The sequence below is a fragment of the Gopherus evgoodei genome, chromosome 4 (assembly GCF_007399415.2).
Source record: "Gopherus evgoodei ecotype Sinaloan lineage chromosome 4, rGopEvg1_v1.p, whole genome shotgun sequence".
Lineage (NCBI taxonomy): Eukaryota > Metazoa > Chordata > Testudines > Testudinidae > Gopherus > Gopherus evgoodei.
Window position 1 is genome coordinate 29,414,811 of NC_044325.1, and position 13,389 is coordinate 29,428,199.

General features: G+C 44.5%; 1 protein-coding gene across 1 annotated transcript in view; it reads right to left on the reverse strand.

Moving 5' to 3' along the window:
• Positions 1-3,256: 3,256 nt before the first annotated feature.
• Positions 3,257-13,389, reverse strand: part of C4H14orf132 (chromosome 4 C14orf132 homolog) — a 74,357-nt gene continuing 64,224 nt past the window's right edge. The window contains exon 2 of the mRNA XM_030558811.1: positions 3,257-7,797. Coding sequence (XP_030414671.1) covers positions 7,573-7,797 — 225 coding nt within the window. The 3' untranslated portion in view covers positions 3,257-7,572. The remainder of the gene's footprint in view (positions 7,798-13,389) is intronic.

Consider the following 13,389-nt stretch of genomic DNA (forward strand, 5'->3'; position numbering starts at 1 on the left):
TGTCTGCAAAATTAAGAGAAGGGAGGAAGACTAGTTCTGGTTCTCAATCAACTGGATGGCTTGATTGGGAATTAACTCATGTGCCCCTAAGGGAGATTTTAAAAAGTGCCAATGGGGGAAGATAACAAAATAAAGGAATTGTGACATGTTGTGTTTGATTTGTTGTAGCCAGATACTTTAGAAGAAGGTGCACTTGAAATAAAAGAGTCAAGGAAGACAGTATGGCTTAAAGGACTGTGTCCTAGACAAGGAATTGTGAGCTCTCAGTTCTAGCCCTGGCTCTTCCACTAGCCTGCTGGATGATGTTGGGTAAATTGCTTCAGCTGTCAGAGACTCAGTTACCTCCTCTGTAAAATGAAAATAACAACCCTGACCTCCCTTATAAAGCACTTTGAGAGCTACCACCGTAAAGGTCTATATAACAGCAGGTGGTGTTAGCATTATGCAAATAATGCTTCCTCATTAACTATTTATGAATAAGAGATCCATCTGTTATACAATTTTCTATTGTTGTCTATATCTCTTTATATACAACATAGGGCTTTACATAATAAATTGTTCCTCAAACATTTTGCCAAAATTGGGAGGCCTCTTTTGCCGTTTCTGTACCTGAAGATCTCCATCCCCTACCCCGCCAGACACACCCCCTGGCATAGGAAGTACAGGACAGATCTAACAAAGGGGGCCTTTGGGGATTTTCCCATTTTGTTAAATCTTCCAGATGATGAGAGTACAAGGTTGTACTCATGTTAAAGGGCTAGTTGCCTTGGCAACATCTTGATAATGTCCATGAACCTCAAGGTGAACCTATCTTTGGGGCTGGACCCTGCAATAGGCTACGCAGACCTAGTGTGCTCAAAGGCTTTTCTGTTACAAGCAGGTTTTATTATTTAGGGGAGTCTTCCTGGCTAAATGTTATGATAGTTCCCAAAATGAGTGACTGCAATCGCAAGATCAGGAGAAAAAGAATTAATAAAAGAGGGAAAAAGATCAGTTTAAAGTGGCCTAAACGCCAAGCCATTCAGAAGTAAATATTTTCTTCCCTTTCACTGACTATTCAGCAACAAGTAGCTCTGATGTAATAGGCAGGCCTCAAAAACCATAGCCTGCAGGTTAGTTTTGACAGAGGTAAATAGTCCTAGTCAAATTATCGATCTATTGTGTAAACCTGTCAGGTTTGTTTTGGCTTCTTTTAGCCAATGCAGACATGACAGGCACACACAACCCATCACAAAATTGACTAGGATAATTGACATCCTCAAAATAACCTACCTGTTGTCACAGGCCAAGCCATATTGAATCAGTCTAAATACTCTGGCATAGGCTGGAACCACATAAAAATGTCACCCACTTCATTCTGTGAAGGCACTTATCACTCTTGATGTGGAAGGGTAGATTCTTGGCCTCACTCTATCCGCTTTGTGACTTTCAGCCAGCGCAAAGAGAGCAAAAACAATCTGCTGGGGATTCCTGATGTCTGTGGGAATCCACAGTCAACACAGAATCAGCATGGTTGCCTCTGACACCACCTCACCCCGCAGCCTTTGGTGCAGGGGCTATGTCAGAGAAAAAGAGGGATGAGGGAGATGGGCATGAGGAGCTCAATGTACTCCAGCAATGCCCAGCTAGGGGACCATGAAAGCTGGCATAGTTTAAAGCAGGCCACAGGATGCTCCAACCTGTGTAGGACATGCCCAAGGTTGGGACTAAGGCGGGACAACCCCTCATCTTCCATGCCCCGGATAAATTCTCCTATGCGTTTCCTGTGGTGACTAATCAAAGTGCACATAGCTCAATCTTGATCCCTGGCCACAGTTGCTAGTGCCAGCAGAGTGAATACAAGTGCTTCCCTCAGGAGTCTCAACAACAGAAATAGGGAGGAGCTGCTGTACACTATGTCCTCCTGGCATGTCCAGCTCTTGTGTGAACAGAGATCAGAGTAAATGAATTGGGAGCATAGGAACAGGATGCTAGTTAACAGAGCTCAGAATTCTGCATGGGACTTTATACCATTAGGTGAAACACGGGGTGCCCTTTATCTTCCTTAGCATTAGTGAGATGCAATTCAGTTATCAAAACCCAAAAGCTCAGAAGTGTTTCTACCAGGGGTTTTGATTTTGGTCAATTCTTTTTATTAATAAAAATCATATTTTTTTAACAAAATGTCATTTTCCAGATCTACTTCTGTGATTAACCACAGGAAACTCAGTAAAATTATACTTTGCAGGGACATGGTGTGAAAAGCAGAGCTGTGTTAAATTAATAGTTACTAGCTCCCTGCAGGAAAATGCAAAGAGGATATTAAGAATTTAATAACGGCAAGATATTAAACAGAAGGCTGCCAATAATAGAGAAAATATATAATGGCTCACTGAACAAAGACTGTGGCTGTATTTGGATTGGACTCAACCACAGTAGAAGCCTTCCAGATGTTTGCAGATGTTTGTCTAGCTTGTATCCTCTCTCATCTCATTCTTGAATGGTGCTGAGCACTCCTGCAAGATGCTGAGTGCCCCCAGCTCTCACTGAAGTTGGGAAGAGTTGAGGGGGCTCAGTGCCTGACAAGAGCACTGTTAAATGGTGATCTATATTGCTTGTAACACACAAGCCATCTCTTTCCTCCATTTTGCTTGTTGTTAGTTTGTTAACAAAGGGAAATAATTGATTTCAAACCACATTTGCTGGGAAACAGGCATGTTTTCCACTTCTCTCATTTTGTTGTAAAGGAATGTTAGTGCTGGGGGCATGTACTGGATTAACAATGATGGAGGCCAAAGAGAAAAAGGACAGCAGGGGCAGCTCTGTGAGCTTCCCCCATCACCTCTCCCTACTAACATGCCTCCTTCCAGACCTGGAGGAACCAGCAGTCTCCATACCTGTTCAATCCTTTGTCTCTTTGCTAAAATGCCAACAGCATTGCTCAGTTGGGATGGTGACTGCTCATGGTCAAATCATTCTAAAAATAGTGAAATACATGAGCACAGAGCCCTAGAACAGTGACTCTCAACCAGGGTACATAGAGGTCTTCTACAGGGACCATCACCTCATCTCGATATTTGCCTAGTTTTACAACAGGCTACATAAAAAGCACTAGCAAAGTCAGTGCAAACTACAGTTTCATACAATGCCTTCTTTATACTGCTCTATATACTGAAATGGTAAAAGGAAGAAAGGAAGCCATTTTTCAGTAATAGTGTGCTCTGACACTTTTGTATTTTTATCTCTGATTTTGTAAGCAAGTTGTTTTTAAGTGAGGTGCAACTTGTGGGTACTCAAGACAAATCAGACTCTGCAAAGGAGTACAGTAGTCTGGAAAGATTGAGAGCCAGTGCTCTAGAAGTTATGGAAGATCACCAGTCCATCTCCTTGCTCCTCTCAGCACATAAGCTTGAGGTACATTAACGACCTTGAACAGGCCAGATATGGTTACTACATGCATTTACCAGGTGTGGCATTTACACAGCTAGGGGTCTTATGCTAGATTTAAAAAGTATTCTGCCTTTTCCACTACAAAGGCCTAATACAACTACGAACACTCTCTGCGTGTCACTGAGTATCCCATTGTCATTTGCTTGTGTTACATGCCTCTACTTTAATACTGACCTAAACTAATCTTTGAGCTGACTCCTGCCTTGGGCGAGGAAGGGGGCCAAGGGAGAAGTGCAGAGGGGCTCCTCCGCCCCTGCCAAATAGCCATGTAGAATGGCTCCCCAGCATGCACAAATGCACAGGCAGAAATTCCTGATTGACATGCCGAAGCTCATACCACATCCCAAAGACAGTGAGGGCTGTTGGAAGAGGGGGCTACACAGTCCACAGGGGGCTAGTGGCTATTGTGCAGTAGGCAGTAAGTGCTAGCTGGAGGAGGTCAGGGCATAGCATACACCTGCTTAAGAAGAGCACTAAAATGCAGTCAAAAGTACAAGGATCCTAACAGAGTTCCTGATGCAGAAGCATCTGCCATGGCCCTACTTATTGTCCCAGAACTGCTGCTTTCACCAGTTAAGATTGGGAGGTGGGTCCATTTTGCAATATTTGGATGCAGAATTGAATCCAAACCTGAAATTCCCCAATACGAGGAGGTATTTGGATTCCGCCTTCCGGTTTGGCCCAATACAGAGAGAGGGCCAAGCACTGAAGTTCCAGTCCATAGCTGGATCTTAGGTTCAGGTACCACACAGAGATCCTGTTACAAATACCTAGACAGCTATCATCTAGTTCTGGAGCTACATATCCACCTAATTTGATGAGATTCAGCCTCAGAGCAAGCCCATCTAATATGCTTGAAAACACACTGCCCAGACTTTTCATTCAATAGTCCATACGTATCCCTGGAAAAGGCTATTTTTAATCATAAAGTTCCCATCATACCTGCCTTTATTTTGTAGAAATCTCCTGAATTCACAGTGCTAACTACACATTTACAATCTTTTCAAGTGTGAGATGTGGCAAGAGCAAATGTTTTCCTTAGATACCCTACTTTATATGTCACCCTCTTAAACCAGTTACATTAAGTTACATCAGGCCCCTCCTGGCAAGTCAACTCTGATGATGAAAAATATATATGAAGAGGACAGGGGGAGAACGTGTTCGTTCCAATCTTTCCTGCAATTCCTGTTGACTTCATATGAAAGTAGGGCATCTCTTTGCACAAGACTAACATGGCAGTGTCTCTCATTTTAAAAAAACTCATTCTCAAGTTTTTTTTTCATGGTTGACTGTACCTTTTCAATTTGGTCCAATACTTTGGGAGATTAAAGATAAACTTTGCTAATTGCAGTTAGATTAAAATCCTAAAAAGTTGAAGCAAAGCATTCTACTGGCAAATTCACAGAGCAGCAAAAGATTCCCATTAGATAAACACAACAGTGTCTAACTTATTTTAATTAGGGTGAAAATGCTTTACTATTAACCATGCACAAATAGTTTTACTGCACGAGGTAGCATCACTACAGAGCCTTATTGAGGTACTGAAAAATCCTATAAGTAACTAATTGATGCAATTATGATGCTAGTGACACACCTGAAATAGCTGAGAGCATGAAATTAACCTGTTCTACCACACGAGTGTCTTAAAACGGAAAGCCGAGGAGGCATACACACTTAGGACCAAATCTTTTCCCCTGCCCAAAGCCTGATTAGATGGGCCTTGCACTAAGGACTTCACTTGGCAATTGCTATTGGTGGTGGGGTGGGAGGTTGAAGTCTCCTTCACTAGGCTGCTCCATGGAGGGCTGTGCTCTTCCACTACATACACATGTACATGGGAGCGGGGAGAGGGGACTACAAATGCACTGCTGACATAACCCATCCTACACCCAAATGCCTCCTCTTTGAATCAACTGTAGAGGCTCTTCTGCACCCTGTCACACTAATTTCACTGCATTCAGGGCTTTACTTGGGCTACAGGATTTAGCACTTAATGGCTTATTCTCTTACCAGAATGCAGGGAATTTATGTATGTAACTCATATGAGCATTAATAGATGTTCCCCCTGCTAAATCCTCTGTCTATAAAGGAGAGAGTAGACATAGTAGCATGTCAATCATCTAAAATACCAGCTTCACAGGTGCCTGTCACAGATACTACGTGACTGAACATCCATACAGTCTAACCAGGAGTCTGGTTCCAGAGGTTCACTGCTATGGAATGGTACTGCACTTCCCTCCTGAAGTGGTAGCCATACAGAGTATGGTACGGCCCCTAGAAAAGGGCCTTGGGAATCCTTTCCTGTGAGTTCATGCATCAAGGATCTTTGCAGTTGACTGACAGTGAGCCAGCTGCAAAAGAACCGGGGCAGCTTTACAGGCCAACACTTTGACTAACAATAAATAAATGCAAAAGCTGAAATGCTCATTTAGGACATATTGTCTTGGATAGTGTGACTTATTCACCAACCCTGCAGGAAAATTGGTTTAGAGAGAAAAATAAAAGCAAAACCTCTCCATACATTTGCCAGCTCTTACTCCAGCCTTGAGCTGAGTGACAGAGAAGTGTCAAAAATAGCCACCATGCCTGCAGACAGGGCCTTCTGAAATCAGGGTAATAGATGTAGGGGACAAGAGTAGAGGGAGAACTGTCCAATACACAGAGGTTTTGTGTAAAGTATTTATCTGCTGCCATTTCTCTATGTTCACATCCATCACCTTTTTTAAAAGAGAAGGAGAAATGGGGCAGACTTTTACAGCTCAGATGAGCTTTGGCTGAAGATTCCTTCCTTTGGCAAGGAAGGCTACAGATTATTTTGGATGGATACAGTCCTTATAAATCATTGTTTACAAGATTAATACAACAAAGACATTACCCATTAATAGAACACTGAATACAAATATTTGTATAAAATTGCTACCACAATTGATTTTACATTTCCCCCCTCATTATAAGGCCTTAGAAACATATTAGTGCCTAAATGTAAACAGTTGTCAAGGTCTATCAGCAACTTCCCTTAAGCTACTGCCCTCCAATGCTCTGTATATCCCACCACTGTATGTAACTCATGTACCCAATTCACCATGGGAGGTTATGTATGTGCACAGTAGGGCTATCTGGTAAACCTTGTGATTCATTTATTCCCATAGATGAATCATTGGCAGTTAATTAGGCTGCAGAATTATTGCACTTTAAGTCATTTCTTTCATTCATAAATAAAGCTTATTTGACCCCATGGCTTTTGTGGGAAATTTGGATTTCAGCATAACGAACCAAAAAGAGCCACAGTCTTTATTTTCTAGAAGGGGTCAATCCAATGAACTATAATCATTATCATTTCTGGCTGTAAAGAGTCTGATGGAAATTGGAGCTTTTGCCCCTCCCATTTAAAACTCACTTGCCAGCACTTCATCCTCTGGAGTACAGGTTCTGGAAATATGAAGCAGATTCAGTATTAACACTCAGATTATTGTATCTGCTCACTGTCTTTAGAAGGGAAGTCCTAGTTAAACCAGCCATGCATCCACCTGCATGCCACTGCTTTAAGATTAATATCTATACTTTGCACATTGCCAACTGATCATGGGTATTTTAGTTCAACACACAAAAATCCTGAAAATCTGCTAATTACAATTGAGCCAATGCCCACCATCCAATGCATCTGCACATCTAGATAACTAGATTTCCATGGAGAATAAGATACAGAGCATTTTTCATATAATGTGATAGAAATACCAATCCCAAAAGCAGATTAAAAACTCAACAAAAGGAACAAACAAAAAACAGAAGAGCTACTAGAAAATCTAACCAATAGGAAAATAGCATTTTCTACATAAATCCCACTTTCATTTTGTATTTCGCATATCGGCATTGGCCTTTCACATCTAATTTATACATGACATATATTGACTGTTCTTGATTAAAGCTTTTGCCTCCACAAAATTTGCCAATGCATCCAAACTTTGCTACTGAAGTTCAAGTTTAATAACTTGCACTTCATTTCTAGTACGGTGGCAGCTTTTAATGAACAAAATGTGTCTACCTATATATATTTATATAGCTATACATGTATATATACACAAACACACACAACAAACACGCTTGTAGCCATCCACTCCTGCAGTATTCCAGTCTCCGGTCTTCTTAAAAGGTGAAGGCATACACCACTCCCACAACCACAATGTTTCCAATTGTTGCTATGATCGCAATCCATAACAATATGGCATCGTTTGAGGAGCGGGATGTCTCTTCTGGCTGGTTCTGCATTGAAGCAGCTGCATGGACATTGGCCGATGAATTAAACAAGGAGTATTCTGTACCAAAATCCTCATTGGGTGAGTCCATGAAGGCTCCTCCCATAACAGGAATCTGTGAAGAAGAAATTGACGACATTAGATTAAAGTTCAGGGTCAACTTTTTGGGGGGTCTTAATATGTTATTTATCTTTTCATACAAAGCAGTAACTACCACTCATTCTGTCAAAACTGCAAAGCTCTCACATGCACGATTTTGGGATCACATATGGAAGACTGTCCTTTGCCAGGCTGTTATAACCTTATTCCCAGATTCTGGACCTTAGCGTCCAAAATTTGGGGGTTAGCATGAAAACCTCCAAGCTTAGTTACCAGCTTGGACCTGGTACTGCTGCCACCACCCAAAAAATTAGAGTGTTTTGGGGCACTCTGGTCCCCCTGAAAAACCTTCCCTGGGGACCACAAGACCCAAATCCCTTGAGTCTCACAACAAAGGGAAATAATCCTGATTCCCTTCCCCCCTCCAGGTGCTCCTGGAGAGATACACAGACACAAGCTCTGTGAAACTACGCAGACTGAGTCCCCCTCTCCGTTCCCAATCCTGGAACAAAAGCACTTTCCTCTTCACCCAGAGGAAATGCAAAATCAGGCTAGCAATCCAACACACAGCTTTCCCCTGATTTCTTCCTCCCACCAATTCCCTGGTGAGTACAGACTTAATTTCCCTGAAGTAAAGAAAAACTCCAACAGGTCTTAAAAGAAAACTTTATATAAAAAAGAAAGAAAAAATACAAATGTTCTCTCTGTATTAAGATGATACAACACAGGGTCAATTGCTTAAAAGAATATTGAATAAACAGCCTTATTCAAAAAGAATACAAATCAAAGCACCCAGCACTTATATTCATGCAAATACCAAAGAAAAGAAACCATATAACTTACTATCTGATCTCTTTGTCCTTACTCTTAGAAACAGAAGACTAGAAAGTAGAAAGTACTTCTCCAAAGCTCAGAGGAAACAGGCAGACAGACAAAAGACCTCTTACACAAACTTCCCTCCACCCAAAGTTGAAAAAATCCGGTTTCCTGATTGGTTCTCTGGTCAGGTGTTTCAGGTGAAAGAGACATTAACCCTTAGCTATCTGTTTATGACACGCCCCCCAAATTGCAGACAGTGGGGAAGCTCACTGGCGGCAATTTCTTCTAGAACTTGAAAATAAACAGATTAATACAACACATGCACCTTTACATATACTACTAAGTATATAACTAACAGACTTTAGATTTTAAGAACACTTTTTAACTACTGGATTCTGGGAAACTTTCACGGGAGAGTGCATCAGCAACTTTGTTAGAAGCTCCTGTGATGTGTTGAATTTCAAAATCAAAATCTTGGAGAGCTAAACTCCAACGAAGAAGTTTCTTGTTGTTCCCCTTGGCAGTATGAAGCCACTTTAGTGCAGCATGGTCAGTTTGTAGTTGGAACCGCCGTCCCCAAACATATGGGCGTAGCTTTTCCAGGGCGTACACAATGGCATAGCATTCCTTTTCACTGACTGACCAGTGACTTTCCCTCTCAGACAGTTTCTTGCTGAGAAACACGACAGGATGGAAGTTGTGATCTGTTGCTTCCTGCATGAGCACTGCTCCTATACCACGCTCAGATGCATCTGTGGTTACTAGGAATGGTTTGTCAAAATCCGGGGCCCTGAGTACAGGATCAGACATGAGCGTTGCCTTAAGCTGGGTAAAGGCTTTTTGACACTCATTAGTCCACTTAACGGCATTTGGCTGGGTCTTTTTGGTTAGGTCGGTCAATGGGGCAGCGATTTGGCTGTAGTGTGGTACAAATCGCCTGTAGTATCCGGCCAAGCCTAAGAAGGATTGGACCTGTTTCTTTGACCTTGGGACAGGCCACTTTTGGATAGCATCCACCTTGGCCTGTAGGGGGTTTATGGTTCCTCGACCCACCTGGTGCCCCAGGTAAGTCACTTTGTTTTGGCCTATTTGACACTTTTTGGCCTTAACAGTTAGTCCTGCCTGCCTGATGCGCTCAAAGACCTTTTTTAGGTGTAGTAGGTGTTCGGGCCAGGAGTCTGAAAAAATGGCCACATCATCGAGGTAGGCAACTGCGAATTCTCCCAGTCCAGCTAGTAGACCATCTACCAGCCTCTGGAAGGTGGCGGGTGCATTTCGAAGGCCGAAAGGAAGGACATTGAATTCATACACCCCCGTATGGGTGACGAATGCTGACCTCTCCTTGGCAGGTTCATCTAGCGGTACTTGCCAGTACCCCTTGGTTAAGTCTATGGTAGAGATGAACTGGGCACGTCCCAACTTTTCCAATAGCTCATCAGTACGTGGCATTGGATAGTTGTCCGGACGAGTTACAGCATTTAGCTTACGGTAGTCCACGCAAAAGCGTATTTCCCCATCTGGTTTGGGTACCAGAACCACTGGAGATGCCCATGCACTGGTAGATGAGCGGATTATACCCATCTGTAGCATGTTCTGGATCTCCCGTTCTATAGCAGCTTGGGCATGAGGAGACACCCGGTAGGGTGGGGTTCTGATTGGGTGAGCATTACCTGTATCAATGGAGTGGTATGCCCGTTTAGTCCGTCCTGGGGTGGCTGAGAACAATGGGGTGAAGCTAGTGCACAGCTCCTTGATTTGTTGCCGCTGCAGACGTTCCAGGGTGGTTGAGAGGTTCACCTCTTCCACGCCACCGTCTTTTTTCCCGTCGTAGTAGACACCGTCAGGCCACTCAGCATCATCTCCCTGGACTGTAAACTGACAAACCTGTAAGTCTCTGGAATAGAAAGGCTTGAGAGAATTAACATGGTACACTTTAGGCTTTAGTGAGGAATTGGGAAATGCTATGAGGTAGTTCACAGCTCCCAGGCGCTCTTGGACCGTGAATGGCCCTTCCCATGATGCTTCCATCTTATGGGCCTGTTGCGCCTTCAAGACCATAACCTGGTCTCCTACCTTGAAGGAACGTTCTCTGGCATGTCTGTCATACCAGGCCTTTTGCTCTTCTTGAGCATCCTTTAGGTTCTCTCTAGCAAGGGCTAAAGAGTGTCGGAGGGTGCTTTGTAGGTTGCTTACAAAGTCCAGAATGTTAGTTCCTGGAGAAGGCGTAAACCCCTCCCATTGCTGCTTCACCAACTGTAATGGCCCCTTAACCTCGTGACCATACACAAGTTCAAATGGTGAAAACCCTAAACTGGGATGTGGTACAGCCCTGTAGGCAAACAGCAACTGCTGCAACACTAGGTCCCAATTATTGGAGAATTCGTTGATGAATTTTTTTATCATGGCCCCCAAAGTTCCATTGAACCTTTCCACCAGGCCATTGGTTTGATGGTGGTACGGGGTGGCAACCAAGTGATTCACCCCATGAGTTTCCCACAGTTTTTCCATGGTCCCTGCCAGGAAATTAGACCCTGAATCTGTAAGGATGTCAGAGGGCCAACCTACCCTGGCAAAGATGTCTGTTAGGGCCAGGCACACAGTGTTAGCCCTGGTGTTGCCTAGAGCTACTGCTTCTGGCCATCGGGTAGCAAAGTCCACTAAAGTCAGTACGTACTGCTTTCCTCTGGGCGTCTTTTTTGGGAAAGGGCCCAGAATATCCACAGCTACTCGCTGAAATGGGACCTCAATTATGGGGAGTGGCTGGAGAGGGGCCTTGACCTGGTCTTGAGGCTTACCCACTCTTTGGCATACCTCACAAGACCGGACATACTTGGCAACATCCTTGCCCATCCCCTCCCAGTGGAAGGACTTTCCCAACCGGTCCTTGGTTCTGTTCACCCCAGCATGGCCACTGGGATGATCATGGGCTAAGCTTAAGAGCTTCTCCCGGTACTTAGTTGGAACCACCAACTGTTTTTGCGGCTGCCATTCTTCCCGGTGTCCACCAGAAAGAATTTCCTTGTATAAAAGTCCTTGGTCTATAACAAACCGGGATCGATTAGAAGAGCTGAGAGGCGGTGGGGTGCTCCGTGCCGCCGCCCACGCTTTCTGAAGGCTGTCATCTGCTTCCTGCTCAGCCTGGAACTGTTCCCTTGAGGCTGGGGTCACCAGTTCTTCCTCAGACTGTGGACTTGGGCTTGGTTCCTCTGGAAGCGATGTAGGTGATGGGGTTGTTTCCGTTGCTGGTGAACCGCTCTCCGCTGGTGCACCTGAGGGTATTTCAGGCTCTGGCTGAGCCTTTTGGGTATGGCTGTCGTGTGCTTCTGCCAGTTCTGGCTCGCTGGCGCCCTCTGGCGTTGAGTTTGAAGATGTGGTTGCACTTGCTGGTGCTGGTTGCTGTTCCAGTTCCGGGCCTGGGACTGGAGATGCTGTGGCTGTTTCAGTGGTAGGCATGGAATCCGGGTCCACTACCTCTGTCTGGGTCTCTGGTAACACAGACGGGGCCTCTGTGGACGGCTCAGGAACAGGAAGGGGTCTGGAAGCTTGCCTGGTTTGGCTACGGGTAACCATTCCCACTCTCTTAGCCCGCTTCACTTGGTTGGCCAAGTCTTCCCCCAGTAGCATGGGGATAGGATAATTGTCATAGACTGCAAAAGTCCACATTCCTGACCAGCCTTTGTACTGGACAGGCAGTTCAGCTGTAGGCAAGTCTACAGCTTGTGACATGAAGGGGTAAATGGTAACTTTGGCCTTTGGGTTGATGAATTTGGGGTCAACGAAGGATTGGTGGATAGCTGACACTTGTGCCCCCGTGTCTCTCCACGCAGTAACCTTCTTTCCGCCCACTCTCAAATTTTCCCTTCGCTCCAAGGGTATTTGAGAGGCATCTGGGCCTGGGGATCTTTGGGGTGATGGTGGTGTAATGAATTGCACTCGCATGGTGTTCTTGGGACAGTTGGCCTTGATATGTCCCAGTTCATTACACTTAAAGCATCTTCCATCTGATGGGTCACTGGGCCGAGGTGAGTTACTGGAGACTGGTGAGGTTGAAGAGTAGGGTATCTGTGGCTTTACTTGGGTGGTATGGAGGGTCTTTGGCTGTCCTCGGTTGTAGGGTTTATGGTCTGTGTGCCCCCTGGGGTAATCGTTCCCCTTGACAGTAGCTTTTTTGCTTTCTGCCAGTTCCATCCATTTGGCTCCAATCTCCCCCGCCTCAGCGATGGTTTTGGGATTTCTATTTTGTATGTACCGTGTGATGTCTTCAGGAACACCATCCAAGAACTGCTCCATTTGTATGAGGAGGTTCACTTCTTCCAAGGTTTGAATGTTGTTTCCTGTTAACCAGGCCTCATAGTTTTTTGCAATGTAGTAGGCGTGTTTGGGAAATGACACCTCTGGTTTCCATTTTTGGGTTCTGAAGCGCCGACGGGCATGATCTGGGGTTATCCCCATCCTGTATCTGGCCTTGGTTTGAAAAAGTTTATAGTCATTCATTTGCGGCTTGGGCATTTCAGCTGCCACCTCTGCTAAAGGTCCACTGAGGTGTGGCCTTAATTCTACCATGTACTGGTCTTCGGGGATGCTGTACCCAAGACAGGCTCTTTCAAAATTTTCCAAGAAGGCCTCGGTGTCATCACCTGCCTTGTAGGTGGGGAATTTCCTGTGCTGGGGAGCAATAATTGGCGCCGGGTTGTTAGGGTTGGCTGGCACATGCAGCCCAGCTTTTGCCATCTCCAGTTCATGTTTTCTCTGTTTTTCCTTCTCTTCATTCTCTTTTTGTTGTTTTTCC